Source organism: Aspergillus eucalypticola (assembly GCF_003184535.1).
Source record: "Aspergillus eucalypticola CBS 122712 chromosome Unknown BO83scaffold_2, whole genome shotgun sequence".
Classification (NCBI taxonomy): Eukaryota; Fungi; Ascomycota; class Eurotiomycetes; order Eurotiales; family Aspergillaceae; genus Aspergillus; species Aspergillus eucalypticola.
Window position 1 is genome coordinate 490,231 of NW_020290276.1, and position 12,954 is coordinate 503,184.

Below are 12,954 nucleotides of genomic sequence, written 5' to 3' on the forward strand. Positions count from 1 at the left end.
AGCTAGATGGATGAAGTATTCCTAGGGGCTAGTGATCCGGAGTTTGGTGATTCTCACAGATGCATTAGACAGACATTAGATGGATTCCTCATATGGCCTGCTGCAGGCATTCTATATATCCATGTGCTTGCCACCAGAGGCACCACATCAGCTTTTCAACGAGAACCTCTGCTACTATGACTTCGGCATCATGCAGTCAGTACTTATGACTGAATTTAAAAGCAGCGCACGAACTAGCTCTGAAATGAATTAAGCTTAGACTCCTCGTCGAGATCAACAGCTGCCCGGTCTTGCATAGTGAAAGCCTTGGATTGCCGACTCGTTGAATACCCGTATGTATGGGATGAGTAATACCAGATTATTCCTTGGCCGTGGGTCAGGAAAAAAAAGCAATGCTCATAAGTTTGCAGCGTTTACAACTCCTTCCCCCCGCGGCCTGGCCCTTCTCGACTGCTGAGTCGATGATTTGGGGTTACGAGGCGGATTATCACTTAGTGCGCAATTGGTACAGACTTGCTGGTGCCTTAAAAGCCAACTGTGTGGGGAAGCCACGAGCGCCCGTCCGGAGCTCAAGTTACCCCAACAATCATATAGGAACTGTTCGGAGTCGAGCAACACCCCGAGGTCTCTCCTACACTACTCTGCAGAGGATTCAACCTTGTTTCCTAGCATCAAGAGGAAAGCATTCCCGTCTATTCGTCCCTTACACTTTCCATCTTTGCAAGCAAAAATCGCAGGAGGGAATTACTGACGCGTTTCGTTCCCAAGCCGACCTGTCAGCACTGCTGGGATGAGATGTCGCATTGGAATTCTATCACTTGACGCTGTAAGCTGAAGAGGTTAATGTGCTGTATGCAGCGATGGAGCAAGACGATCAATCTCCGCCAGTCGAAGGGACCCCGACGTCAAGAGCCAAGGCCCGTTCAGATCATTTAATGAAACGCGTGTCAAGAGCATGTCTGCATTGTAGACAGCGCAAGTCGAAATGCGACCTGTAAGCCATGACTGTGACAGACGTTTATTCCTCCTTTTTTCTTCCAACGTTATTTCGGTTCAGCCTTTCCTGCCTGTCGGTGATCTTGGGAGGCTAATTACAATGTAACACAGGGATAGCAGTGGCAGCCCGGGAGTCCCACCATGTCAGCGGTGTATCAGGGATAACCGTGAATGTGTCCTGGGCAGTTCCAATCGAGGGGGACGGCGGATTCGCAAGAATAAAATCAAAAATTTCACACCAGACAGCAATTCTTCTGTGCGAAGGGATTCCGTCATTGAGGCACCAAGCCCTTCCAATTCAGAGGCTCGTCAAACGACGTCTAGTTCTTACCCTGGTCCCGTTGTCTTCCTACCCCCTGATCCGCCGACCGCAACTTCAATCTCCGTTGATGATGATGAAGACGAAGCTTCTATCGGCGATGTTCCCCGCAATCCTTCTGATGCCTGGCAGTGTCTGACGGGCATTGCGAAGAGAGGTACAGAAGACCCGAGCGCCGAAACGGGCGTCGAACCTCTGCGTACAGGACCCAGTGCATTCTCATCATACACGGCACTTCAAGACAGTTCTGTTACTGGATTCCAATCAAATAGCGGCATCAAGGCGTACAGGCTAGTACAATCACGCTCACTAGATCCGGGAACGGTATGGCAGCTAGTGGTCCGCTACGCTGAAAACTTCCATCCGTACCTTCCTTTGGTGCCACGAAAGTACTTTGATCGCAGTGCGCTAGATGCATTTGCTGATAACGAGAAGCATCTGCTTACTGCCGTCCTCACAATTGCTTCGAAGGATCTAGCCGAACGGCCGGAAATACACGAGTACTGTTCTAAGTACATGCATGAGCTGATCTCTGGAATTGCTGCTGGAGCCGATTGCGATGTTGAAGCTGTGGAGGCTCTTCTTATTTTGGCGGAATGGGAACCCCAAGGCCTCCGACCGCGCATTGAACGTGTAGGCCGTGGAGAGGAAGATCGAGCTGCCTGGATGCATGTAGGGCTCGCCTTGCGATCTGGTTGGTTTCTTGGCCTAGACAGAACGTCATTCAGAGGCGATTCTTCTGGAGACGCGGAGACAGAAGCTCGTAGGCGGCTAGCATGGACGAGCTGCTACGTATCGGACCGATTGATATCTGTTCGTATTGGACGTGCTTTCTGGTCGCGCGGGCCGGGTCCGATGACTGGCCTTGTCAGCCAAGACTTTCCATCGTTGCAACCCGCTAGAGACGGTGATGAGGATTATGCGAAGATATTTCAGGCCACCCTGGATCTGACGCAACTTTACGGAAATGTTCACGATGTGCTCTATTCTGGCATGCGTACGAGCAATCAAATGATGCTCATGGGCGACTATGTTAAGTACGTGGATGATTTTCGCCTTGCAATCTTGCGATGGAAGTCTATCTGGGGTTCTCTGTCTTGTAAGTTTCAGCTCCGACGAAGTTTGGCCTGATTGACTGACATTTCGTAGGTTCACCGCCAATGAAAGCCACGTTACAGCTGTCCTACGAATACCTGAGGCTATACACAAACGCTTTTGCCTTCCAGGCGGCAATATCCCAGTCACTCGTGTCCCAGATCAGGAACGATGACAAGGCTCAAAGAGATCATCTGCGAGCAACGTTTAACAATGTAGCCTCGATGCAGGATGCTCGGTTTATCTATGAATCGGTCGATGCCGCAAAAACATACCTGACCATCCTTGTTGATGTGGTTCATCCAGAAAAGCATCTTCATTTTATGCCGTTGAGGTATTATCTATACGGGATCTACGCAGCCGTATTTCTGTACAAGGTAATATCCTTTGATATACGAATGTACATATGAGTAACTAACAGTGCATTCAAGGCACGCTCATTCGGAGTAATGTCTCACTTGGAGGAGCTGAAAGTGCGGGATCTCGTGACGCGGACCACCGAAGTACTGAAGAGAGCAAGCGCTGGATCTGATGACATAGGATCGCGTTATTCTCGACTCCTTGAACTCCTTTGGAAACAGAAGTCGATGGCACCAACTTCACCAGCCGGAACACATCAAAGCGGCGATGTCCTGATGCAGAGTAACAGCGCATTATCGCACCATTTGTCCGATCAAAATAGCTACGTGCACTTCAGCCCTGCGAATGACTTTTCATGGCTGGATCTTGAAGCCGTTGGGGATTACGTCTCTGGAGATCAAATATCGGGAGCCAACACACTCGCATTAGATACCTTCCAGAACCCGGACATCTTCCAAGCGGGACAAGAGCGATCCCAGGCATGGCAGGTTCCATGGTCGGGCGACATGAGCAGTAGCCTTCTCTTCTGATTTCTATGTGTCGCAAGAGGGAGCGCAACCGAATCACTACTCTTACCCCCGCCCATTGAAGCAATTCGTGCTCTTCTGTCGGCTCTGGTTGAAAACCCCACGGCGATGCGGGGCTGTGGGGGCGCCGGGATGGTACCGACGTGAGGTTAGATACTATTTACATCGCTCGCATCGAAGCACGGCTTCGAAAGTGGCCTGCTTATTTGGTATGACGATGGCCCGATTGCGCTTCTGTTGATTTAGCTAATGGTTTTACGAACTGCCTACAGGCCGATTAAGTCAGCTACATGACTGATCGCTGCTCATGCGGTTGTCATTGCTGGGGTAGCAAAGCCTTTGTTCGATGCATGCGGCCACGTAAGTTGCATGTGCGTGCTACATTATTCGTAGCCTGAACATGCTACTATGACGGAGGAAATAAACATCGATCGCTGTATATACCTCAATCATGCTGCGACAAGTGTCGGCCGGGTGGGCAGCATATGGAGTCACTCCTAGTTACCTCACCAAGCACGCGCTGCAAGGAGATGGTGTCTTACGCTTAGGGATCTTAGACGAAGACCCGACAGTCTAAGTAGGCTTATTTCCTGAGGGAACTTGGGAGATTGAGTGGTTGTCAATCCCTGAGGGTTGTATCCACGATTTCTGAGCAATGACCAGCTTTTGGAGCCAGCTGCTGGGAGGAGTATTATATGGTGCAGGGGAAGGCTAGCAGATGCAGTTGCATGCAGCACCGCTATTTAGTGCGCATCTAAACTCTATTTGTCTACTATATAACAGCCCTGCTCCTCAAGCTTGGGGATGCCACAATTTGATGCATATATTGCCTTATGTCGAAACCCCTGGTGCTAAAAAGAGCGAGCGCTTGGAAAACGTCTTTGTCTCAAATCATGCCAAATCTCAGTGAAGCCGATCATGGGGCTGCTTCAAAGTCTTTCAGTCATACCGGTCATATCAGCATTCAGCCTCTCAAACGTGGGGAAGGGCGGGCATTCTCCGCATCGGGAATTGAGGCCGAGCGTCGATAGCCGACAGTGAACTGGAAGGATACGCCGGTCTCTCCACGGCCAGAAAGGAATACGAAACAGTCTTGGTTTTGATCGACACTGGCTTGTAGCCTCATGACATATACTATGAACTCATAGTCAATGGCGGAAACGGATGTTTTCTGCATGTTTTGCACTGATATCAGTTTTGATGTAGTTATCAGTTGCCGAAACAATTGACCAGTTGGTGAAAGGGCATTACGGCAGGGTGAATGAGCTGACTGTAGCCCAAATAGGTTTAGCGTCTGTCTGAACTAGGAACATGATTCGATCATGCGACAACACGATGAACAAAACGACCAGCACCTCACTCATTTGAGGAAGGGAATATGACAGCATTACATTTAACGAATATGACTTTCAGTTACTGAGAATAAGCAATGTAGATACTTATAAAGCCATCGATCGACGAAATTAACATCGAAGCAGACAATGAAGTTCCTACGGACCGAAAGCTAAAGGGCAATACTGCCGGGCGGTGAGGCGGGCACCTGCCCCAAGCCGCCTAGTGTTAGGGCTCCGATACCCTAGGCGGGCGCCAAGAGCGAAAAAGCGCACCACAACGAGCGAGCCTCGCGATCTCAAGTTCCAGCGGCCGACGACAGGAAAACGACAAAACTTCTCACCCGACATCGAGGACCACCCGCTCGGCAACCACATCAAGATGGTGAGTGCTATATTCGCGTTTGCTGCTATCGGTGGAAAACGGACATGTCAAAAAAGCAAGGGAAAAAAGATATCTTGAAAAGAAAGAACCGCTGCCCAACCTTTTCGTTGTACCGGAATCCCTATCTATCATCTTCGATCCTGCGTTTTGGCCGATGAAGGAAAACTTCATACCGAACAATTCTCGACTCTCTCCCCCCTGCTATGATGAACTTCCGTCCACCGATATGCATATTTTATATGGAACTATGTGCTTGGGAAAGAGGGGGAAATAAGAAAAAGAATTGATATATGAGGGATTGAATGAATGGTCTTTGCTGATTGTTGGATTTTTTTTTTTGTCGCCATCAGGTCCGTTACGCTGCTCAGGACATTCCGGCCGCTAAGAGCGCCCGCGCTCGGGGCTCTTACCTGCGTGTCAGCTTCAAGAACACCCGCGAGACCGCTCAGGCTATCAACGGCATGAAGCTGCAGCGTGCCCTTACCTTCCTCACCAACGTCACCGAGAAGGCTGAGGCCGTCCCCATGCGTCGGTACGCTGGCAGCACCGGTCGCTGCGCTCAGGGTGAGTGGGTGTTTTTTTCTACAGAGTTTTTGAAAAGAGATGGGAATGGAAATTATGGGTCGACAAATGAACCGACATGGGCAGAATTTATAAGGGATGGAAGGAATGGAGGATATGATTTCGGAGGATATGGCAAAAACCAAGCGTTTTGGTAAACGAAGACGCTGACCGTCTTGTTTCTCTCTAGGCAAGCAGTGGGGTGTCAGCAAGGCTCGCTGGCCCGTCAAGTCCGCCGAGTTCCTTCTCGACCTCCTCAAGAACGCTGAGGCCAACGCCGACACCAAGGGTCTCGACACCGGCAACCTTGTTGTCAAGCACATCCAGGTCAACCAGGCTCCCAAGGGTCGCCGCCGTACCTACCGTGCTCACGGTCGTGTATGTTGAAACCGGAATCCGAGATATCATATCTCTTATGTCACGCATCCCCGCAAAACTGACATTATCGATTAGATCAACCCCTACATGACCAACCCCTGCCACATCGAGCTCATCCTCACCGAGGCTGAGGAGACCGTCGCCAAGGCCGCCGCTAACAAGGAGGTCCGCCTCAGCTCCCGCCAGCGTGGTGCTCAGCTCCGCCGTGCTCTCATTGAGGCATAAGCGGTGTGTGGGTGTCGGGGAAAGTGTGAAGTGGTCAGAAACTGAATGGGAATGCCGGAGTTTGCTGTTGTACGGATTCAATACCTGGTCACGGAAGGAATACAAAAGAAATTATTACTTTTTTGACAAATGGAAAAAATTCGAAACCACCCGGCGAAAAAAAAATGATGGTGATGATGATGGTTTGTCTTCTGCTCTATGCAGAGGCAACACCTTTCTTTAGACATTGATCTCGTTTCACCCACCCCGGAGACTCGGTTCGACTGGATAGTTTATCCTTCACAGTCCCTGGCCATGAGCTAAGGCGGCTGGAAGGAGTCCAGGGAAAATTATTCCTTCATCATAGTGGATACTACTACATGGATGGCGTACATCGGTACGGCAGGTTTCGGACATTCTCCTACTTCAGGACACTTTTTGCGAGCGTTTAATTCATGATGGGATACGGAATTCATTTTTCTTTCATGAAGTTGTAAAGAAGAAGACGAAGGAAGGATGATGGAAGTTCATCATCAGCCCTGCCAGTCGGACAGGATCGATCTACAAGCGTAGGATGATAAGAATTTCGTAGTACTAGTAGAAATTGGCTACTTTGCCAGCGCGTCATAGGTCTGTCTGTTCTAGTCTCCGACAAGAGTCCTTGGGGGCTCTACACTATGCATTTGTAACAGAACAGTCAACTGCGCCACAGCTGCTAGACCCTCTGATCTGCAGGCTTGCAGCGTGTGGACAGGCATCCCCCGACTCCAGAACTCCGTCTCCCATCTTTCCCCCCGTCAGCAGGTTGCAGATAGGTAGAGTCAGAGGGGAGGGAATTCTGGCTCAGCCAAGCGTGGCTGTGTGTGTGACCATCAACCCGTCACAGGCTCCAATCGGCCCTTGCGAACAGACCATCAGCCAAAGCTTTTCCCGTGTCGATGGGATTCTTCGTCCAATGCGGCCTTTCTCCCGACGAGGCATTCGCATCCCCATGACGACTGGGAAACTATGCTTAACGAACAATTGGGGGGGACCAACCTGCATACGTAGTTGTATGCGGTTGGTTGCGCTGACAGTGCGGGATGGTGTACGCATTGCAGAGTCTTGGTAGGTGGTAATAAATCAAACAGGCATCAAGATTCATAGGCAGACGTGGATCATGTTCTGTTTGTTGGCTGGTTGTCTACTTACTTAACTTCTCTACGTCAGTTCTGGATCGTCCCAAGAAACGCAAACAAGAGCGCTTGCGTGTCGCCGACAAAGCGCATTGCCACCGGATCGACTGCTTCAGAACATCAAGCAAAACAGAAGAAGTTTCGGGAGTGATGGATGGATTGACTCTAATCTTGACTAAAACTTAAGTTTTGGTTTAAAGCACCCTCCGCTGCTTTTTGCTCCCCCGCGGCGCTTAAACCGGCCCTGCGAGGCTGCGACTGTCTTTTTTTAGTCTCGTTTGCTTGACGGCCCCCTTTCTTACTACTTAAATTTTTCGCCAACCCCATTCCTATTGTCTATTTTCTACCCAGCTGTGGTAGCTTGCGACAAGTCATCATGAAGCGCATCTTCAATTCCTTCAGCAGGCGATCCAGTGAGTTTCACTCTCCCACCCGTTGCTGATCGGCATGCGACGGTGACAAGGCTCACCTCAGAATAGGTCCCGCGCGCGACTCCCCTTCGTACCCCGAGGACTCTCCGGAAGGTATCATACTTAGAGAAGTGGTTCGTATTGATCCAGAATCATCGTTAAAGCTCGTCCAACTAAAGCACATCTACGGTTTATAGACCGCGTTCTGCGAATCGGGCCCCAACAGCGCCGTATGTCCCACCCTGCGGACCCCCCTCCCCCTTCCATAATCGCCTCATTCCCATTCCCCGCCTGCTTAATAGCGACCGTACTTACAATGACATATCCAGAATGGAGACGAGTTCGTTCACCTTCCTGCCATCGTCGAGAGCGCCGAATCCAGCCCCAACGCCGCCCGCGAAGCCGCCCTTCGCATCTCCAAGCTGTTGTCCAATCCCGCCAAACCCCGGAGCAATGTGCAGTACAATGCGATCATGCTCATGCGCATCCTCATCGACAATCCAGGACATACCTTTTCGCGGAATATCGACGCCAAGTTCGTGGCGACTGTGAAGGACCTCTTCCGGAACGGGCGGGATATGAACGTACACAACTTTTTGCGGGACACGTTGGATTCTTTGGAAATGCAGCGGGCATGGGACGAAGATCTCGCGCTGCTCCTGGGGATGTGGAGCAAGGAGAAGGAAAAGTATGCTCCCAAGAATACGGGTAATGTATGTGACCAAACATCCCTCTACTTGTCTCTCTACTTGTTCAAAGCATCGCCAAGTTAATCTTCTGATTCCCTACAGCCTGGCTTGACACAACCCCTGGTCCAGCCATACCGACAAACCCCGAACTACTACAACGCCCCCAACCAGAATCAACATGGCGGGTTACCTCAGCCCGAAGAACTCTCCGCACGCATCTCCGAGGCCAAGACATCCGCGAAGCTCCTCATTCAATTCGTCCAATCCACGCCTCCGGCCGAGATGCTCGAGAACGAGCTCATCAAAGAATTTTCCGACCGGTGTCGCACCGCCTCCCGCGTGATCCAGAACTACATCCACTCGACGAATCCCGCCCCAGACGAAGATACCCTCGTCACGTTGATCGAAGCCAACGACGAACTGTCCGTCGCCCTGTCCAAGCACCAGCACGCCTTGCTCCAGGCGCGTCGCGCCCAGGGACAATCCGGCAGCCAGTCGCCTGCATCTTCCAGTCAGGCCTCGTCCTCTGGCGCCGTGCAACCCCCAGTCCCGACAGCAGCAGGAGCTTCTGCGCCGCCGGTGCCGCCTCGGAACCAAACGCAGAGCCCGCTATCCTCGGGCTCTTCCTCGACCGCTCCGGTCCTTCCGCGCACGTATAGCAACGGCGCAGGCCGATTCGAGTACCGCTCGGAGGATTTCCAGGTGCAGAACCCGTTTGCTGATACTAGCGCACCTGCTGCTACTGGTACTGCTCCTGTGGCTCCTGCGGTGTATAGTGATCAGCAGCAGGCTCGCCCGGAGGGCTCATCTCCCGACTGGTGGGCGGAGGGACAGCAACAGCAGCAGCAGCAGCAGCAACGACCGGTACAGCAACATTATTAAGATTGTGTGGATGGTAAGGTGGTGATTTGATGATGATTATTATTGTTTGACTTTTGATGTATCGATACCTTTTGTGATACCTCTACCGCGGAGTGAATTTTGATTTGCCAGATGTGCTTGTTTGGTACTTTAGTATTTATGGAAGTGCCTATTGACATAAAACAAAGTATGCCAGTAGACAGTAAATTTAGTAAGATATCGTAGTGAAATAAAGCTTATTAGTGGGGGTTATCACTTCGTAGTGCTTACTGCTGTATAGTATTACCAATGTGGGTATTCGGGACTGGCTGTGCCTAGTAAGTAGCACTTCCACTATCCGCTTGACACCTTTAATAGGTGGATTGTCTATTGTTAATTTACCCTAGCATGTTAATTTGCATGCTATGCTAAAAATAAAAAGCTCTAGATTGTAAGTACATTACTTACCCTCTCTTCTATGCTCCTACCGCACTACTAAAGTACTACATATCCAATGTACTATCCATACGCGGTAAACAACATACTACCATCGTCATCGTCCACTTACAAGGACACCCTTTACTACTATCTAACTGACAACATTGACGGGCCATATAAACCTACAATAGCCTACATTTATAGTCTCCCTGTGGGCATTTAAACACGCCACATTTATCGGGTGTTCTTGCTACTGTACTACCACTGCTCTGCCGGTTATAGAATAATCAGCAGCCAAGCAAGCACCACTCTATGCAAAATCTACATCTCTACTACATTTACTACGAAACACACTTCAATATACAGGCACATCTATTCACACCACCAACTCTATCTAACACAGCAACTGATCCTATTTGTATACACCCGCACCATCTTAGTTAGCGTACTTAAGGAGAGCCTTAAGCAGGCTAGCAACCCAAGTGAGCTGCTCCTCAGCAGTACCATCAGTAGGGATGGAGACACCCGAGGAAGAAGCAGCAGCAGCAGCGCTAGAAGCAGCAACAGGGGCGACGGTAGCGCTCTGCTTCACGCTAGTAGCGAGGGTAGTAGGGACGCTAGAGGAAGCGGGAGCGATGTTGTTGGCGGTGCTAGGGGTAGTGACAGCGGCGGCGGCAGCAGTGGTGGTAGTTTGCTGGCTGGCAGCGGCGGAAGAAGAAGAAGAAGAGGAAGAAGAGGAAGAAGAAGAGGAAGAGCCAGAGCCGCTAACAGTGAAGTCAACGCAAGACTCATAAGTCTGATCAATGGAAGCAGCGTTCCACCACCACTGGAGAACACAGGCACCACCCTCGGTACACTTATCGCCGAGGTCATCGGGGATGGTGACGCTGAAGCTAGTCTCGTTGGCAGTGACACCGGTAGCGGTGGAGGCGTAGACGCTCCAGTAGATCAGAGGGGAGCCGATGACGGTGTTGGAGGCAGTGTCAACGACGGAGACGTTGGCGGTACCGGTGTGAGGAGCGCGAATGTCGACGGTGAAATCGACGGTCTCACCGGCCTTGTACGAGTAGACGTTGTCCTTGTTGTCGGCGTACTTGTAACCCTTGCAGAGCCAGATGTCACAGGCAGAGGCGTTGTAGTCGCTCTGGCCCGCAGCGATCTGAAGCTCACCCTGCACGTTGCCGTAGTTGTCGGCTTCCTGGTTGTCGTACACTTGCTGGCCACAGGCCTTCTCCATGGCGCTACCGGGCATACGGGCTTGAGGGGAGGTGACGAAACCGTGACCCTGGGCCAGGGAGACGAGCCCGGCGAGGGCGAGGATGGAACCAGCCTGCTTCATTTTGGTGGGGAAGTTTGGTTTCTGTAGGAGAGAAAATAAAGATAGTGTGTAAGGTCTGGTATACCGGTATACCAGATGGTTTGATTGTTCAAGGAATGGAGTTTTTTTTGTGGAAAGAATGTGACGGTCACAGACCGGGGAAAAGAGAATGTGGGAAAGAGAGAAAAGGATGAATTGAAAGAACTTAGACAAGCCTGTGTGCTGAAGGAAAAGAAGGAGAGGAAGAGATGAGGGCGACGAGAAGGCCGTTCTATATAGGCCGTGAAGGGGCGTTCTGGACCTGGACAAAGCTCTCCATCATGATCGATCGTGAAACGGTTCTCGCATCGTAGAGAAGGGCCCTCCCAAAAGTCCCTGAAGATAATAATGACAGGGGAGACACTCCACCGGGAACTGGAGACTGACTGGACTGGCTCAAGCGCTGGCAGCAGCGCAAAGGTTTCATCTTGAGGGGCGTTGAAACGGTGGGTGGAGATGAATTCAACGCCGGCGGATTGACCGGGATGCTTGGCATCGCCCGGGTTTCAGCTTCATTAATGCCGCGCCTGATCACTGCCAACCATTTGCTCTCTCTCTCTGTCTCTCCCTTTTTTTTTTTTTTTTTTTTTTTTTTTTTTTTTCTTCCTCTCTTTTCTCGGTGACCCTCCGGTTGTGCTTTTCCTGTCTTGCATCTATAATGCTGCTTTCCTCTTCCTTCCTTCATTTCCGAAAGGGGCCCTCCCCATTTTTGGCTTTTAGACTCGGGCCAAGGTTCGGGTTCCATCCGGAACGGCGCCAATCAAAGCCATGGCACCAGTCGGGACTCAATTTACTCCCGACAAGCATCAGCCCTGGCGTTATGGCAACTTAGCAACAGCAGGGTTGAGGATGCTGGTATTCTTCTTGGCTCGGACGTTATCCACCCACATGTCTTGCCCTAGTTCATACATCTCATACCATTCACTCCTCAGGTGCTTCCACTTTTCCTAGTAGGGTAAGGAGTAATGCATATCTCTGCTCCAACCAGGATGATAATTTTTCCAAACCCTGTCCCCGTCTCCCCCTACCTGGAAGGAGTAATTTATTGATGAAATCAGCAGATCTTTTTTCTATTCTTGCAAGCGCGAATAGTGAAAGGTTTCTCATCTGTCTTTAGATGCCACCCGACATTCAATAGTGCTGGCTTCAAGGTCCTGCTGGTTGGCCAAGCGATATGGCAGGTAGTGTTTCTGCTCCTGTGCCCATCCTTTGCAAGAAGCAACAGAATACTCCCGCAGTGTCGTGAGGGTTCATCTGATCAATCCAATCCGCTGGTGCCCAAGTCGGAACTCGATGGTATTGGGAACTGCAGATTCCCAGACACTGTCCTCCAGGTCGACCTCGCACTACACTGAATGATCATACTGGTCAGCTATCGTGATCGAACGATTTCTACCAGCTTCTAGCACTCTACTGTCAAGGGAGAGAGTGGGGGAGATCTTCATTCTTTACACACATACAAATCCAAGGAAATGCAGATACGTATCCAGCATCATGCTTGCAAAGCCAACCGCTAAGAACATGAGACAGATCAAAATGTGCTAACACTTAGAGGCAATAGGCACAGCTACATTGACTTCTAGTTTGCACATGGCCCCAAACCCTTCCAGCTACACAGCCGAGTCAATATAACCCTACCTACCCTACGATGGAACCACGAGTCTTACCAAACAGCACACACACACACACACACACATGACCGCGAACATACTTAATGCGACCAAAGAGAGAGAGAGAGAGAGAGAGAGAGAGAGAGAGTAACACTACTTTCCTTTCGCTCTACGACTATAATCCTCTCTCCCTTCCCCAAAGAACCATCCGCGCCTTAGAACATCAATGCAATAGAGTAAAATCAGCATGTCTCTGCACCATTACTCATACAACCGAAA

At 50.5% G+C, this 12,954-nt stretch overlaps 4 protein-coding genes across 4 annotated transcripts; 3 read left to right on the forward strand and 1 right to left on the reverse strand.

Moving 5' to 3' along the window:
• Positions 1-860: 860 nt before the first annotated feature.
• Positions 861-3,300, forward strand: BO83DRAFT_395118 (Zn(II)2Cys6 transcription factor; the record flags this gene model as incomplete). The annotated part of the gene is made up of 4 exons (XM_025533057.1): positions 861-994; positions 1,108-2,414; positions 2,465-2,787; positions 2,842-3,300. The coding sequence occupies 4 exons, from the start codon at positions 861-863 to the stop codon at positions 3,298-3,300; spliced, it is 2,223 nt and encodes a 740-aa protein (XP_025392648.1).
• Positions 3,301-4,927: 1,627 nt separating this feature from the next.
• On the forward strand, positions 4,928-6,639 carry rpl17 (60S ribosomal protein uL22). Its single transcript, XM_025530212.1, has 4 exons — positions 4,928-5,013; positions 5,364-5,577; positions 5,765-5,952; positions 6,028-6,639. Exons 1-4 carry the CDS (start codon positions 5,011-5,013, stop codon positions 6,175-6,177), a joined length of 555 nt encoding a protein of 184 aa, XP_025392649.1. The 5' UTR covers positions 4,928-5,010; the 3' UTR covers positions 6,178-6,639.
• Positions 6,640-7,707: 1,068 nt separating this feature from the next.
• On the forward strand, positions 7,708-9,312 carry BO83DRAFT_384530 (VHS and GAT domain-containing protein; the record flags this gene model as incomplete). The annotated part of the gene is made up of 5 exons (XM_025532590.1): positions 7,708-7,744; positions 7,811-7,875; positions 7,939-7,971; positions 8,071-8,454; positions 8,533-9,312. 5 exons carry the CDS (start codon positions 7,708-7,710, stop codon positions 9,310-9,312), a joined length of 1,299 nt encoding a protein of 432 aa, XP_025392650.1.
• Positions 9,313-10,071: 759 nt separating this feature from the next.
• BO83DRAFT_79861 (lytic polysaccharide monooxygenase) lies at positions 10,072-11,532 on the reverse strand. Its single transcript, XM_025537616.1, has one exon. It carries the CDS (start codon positions 11,045-11,047, stop codon positions 10,145-10,147), a length of 903 nt encoding a protein of 300 aa, XP_025392651.1. The 5' UTR covers positions 11,048-11,532; the 3' UTR covers positions 10,072-10,144.
• Between the last annotated feature and the right edge of the window lie 1,422 nt (positions 11,533-12,954).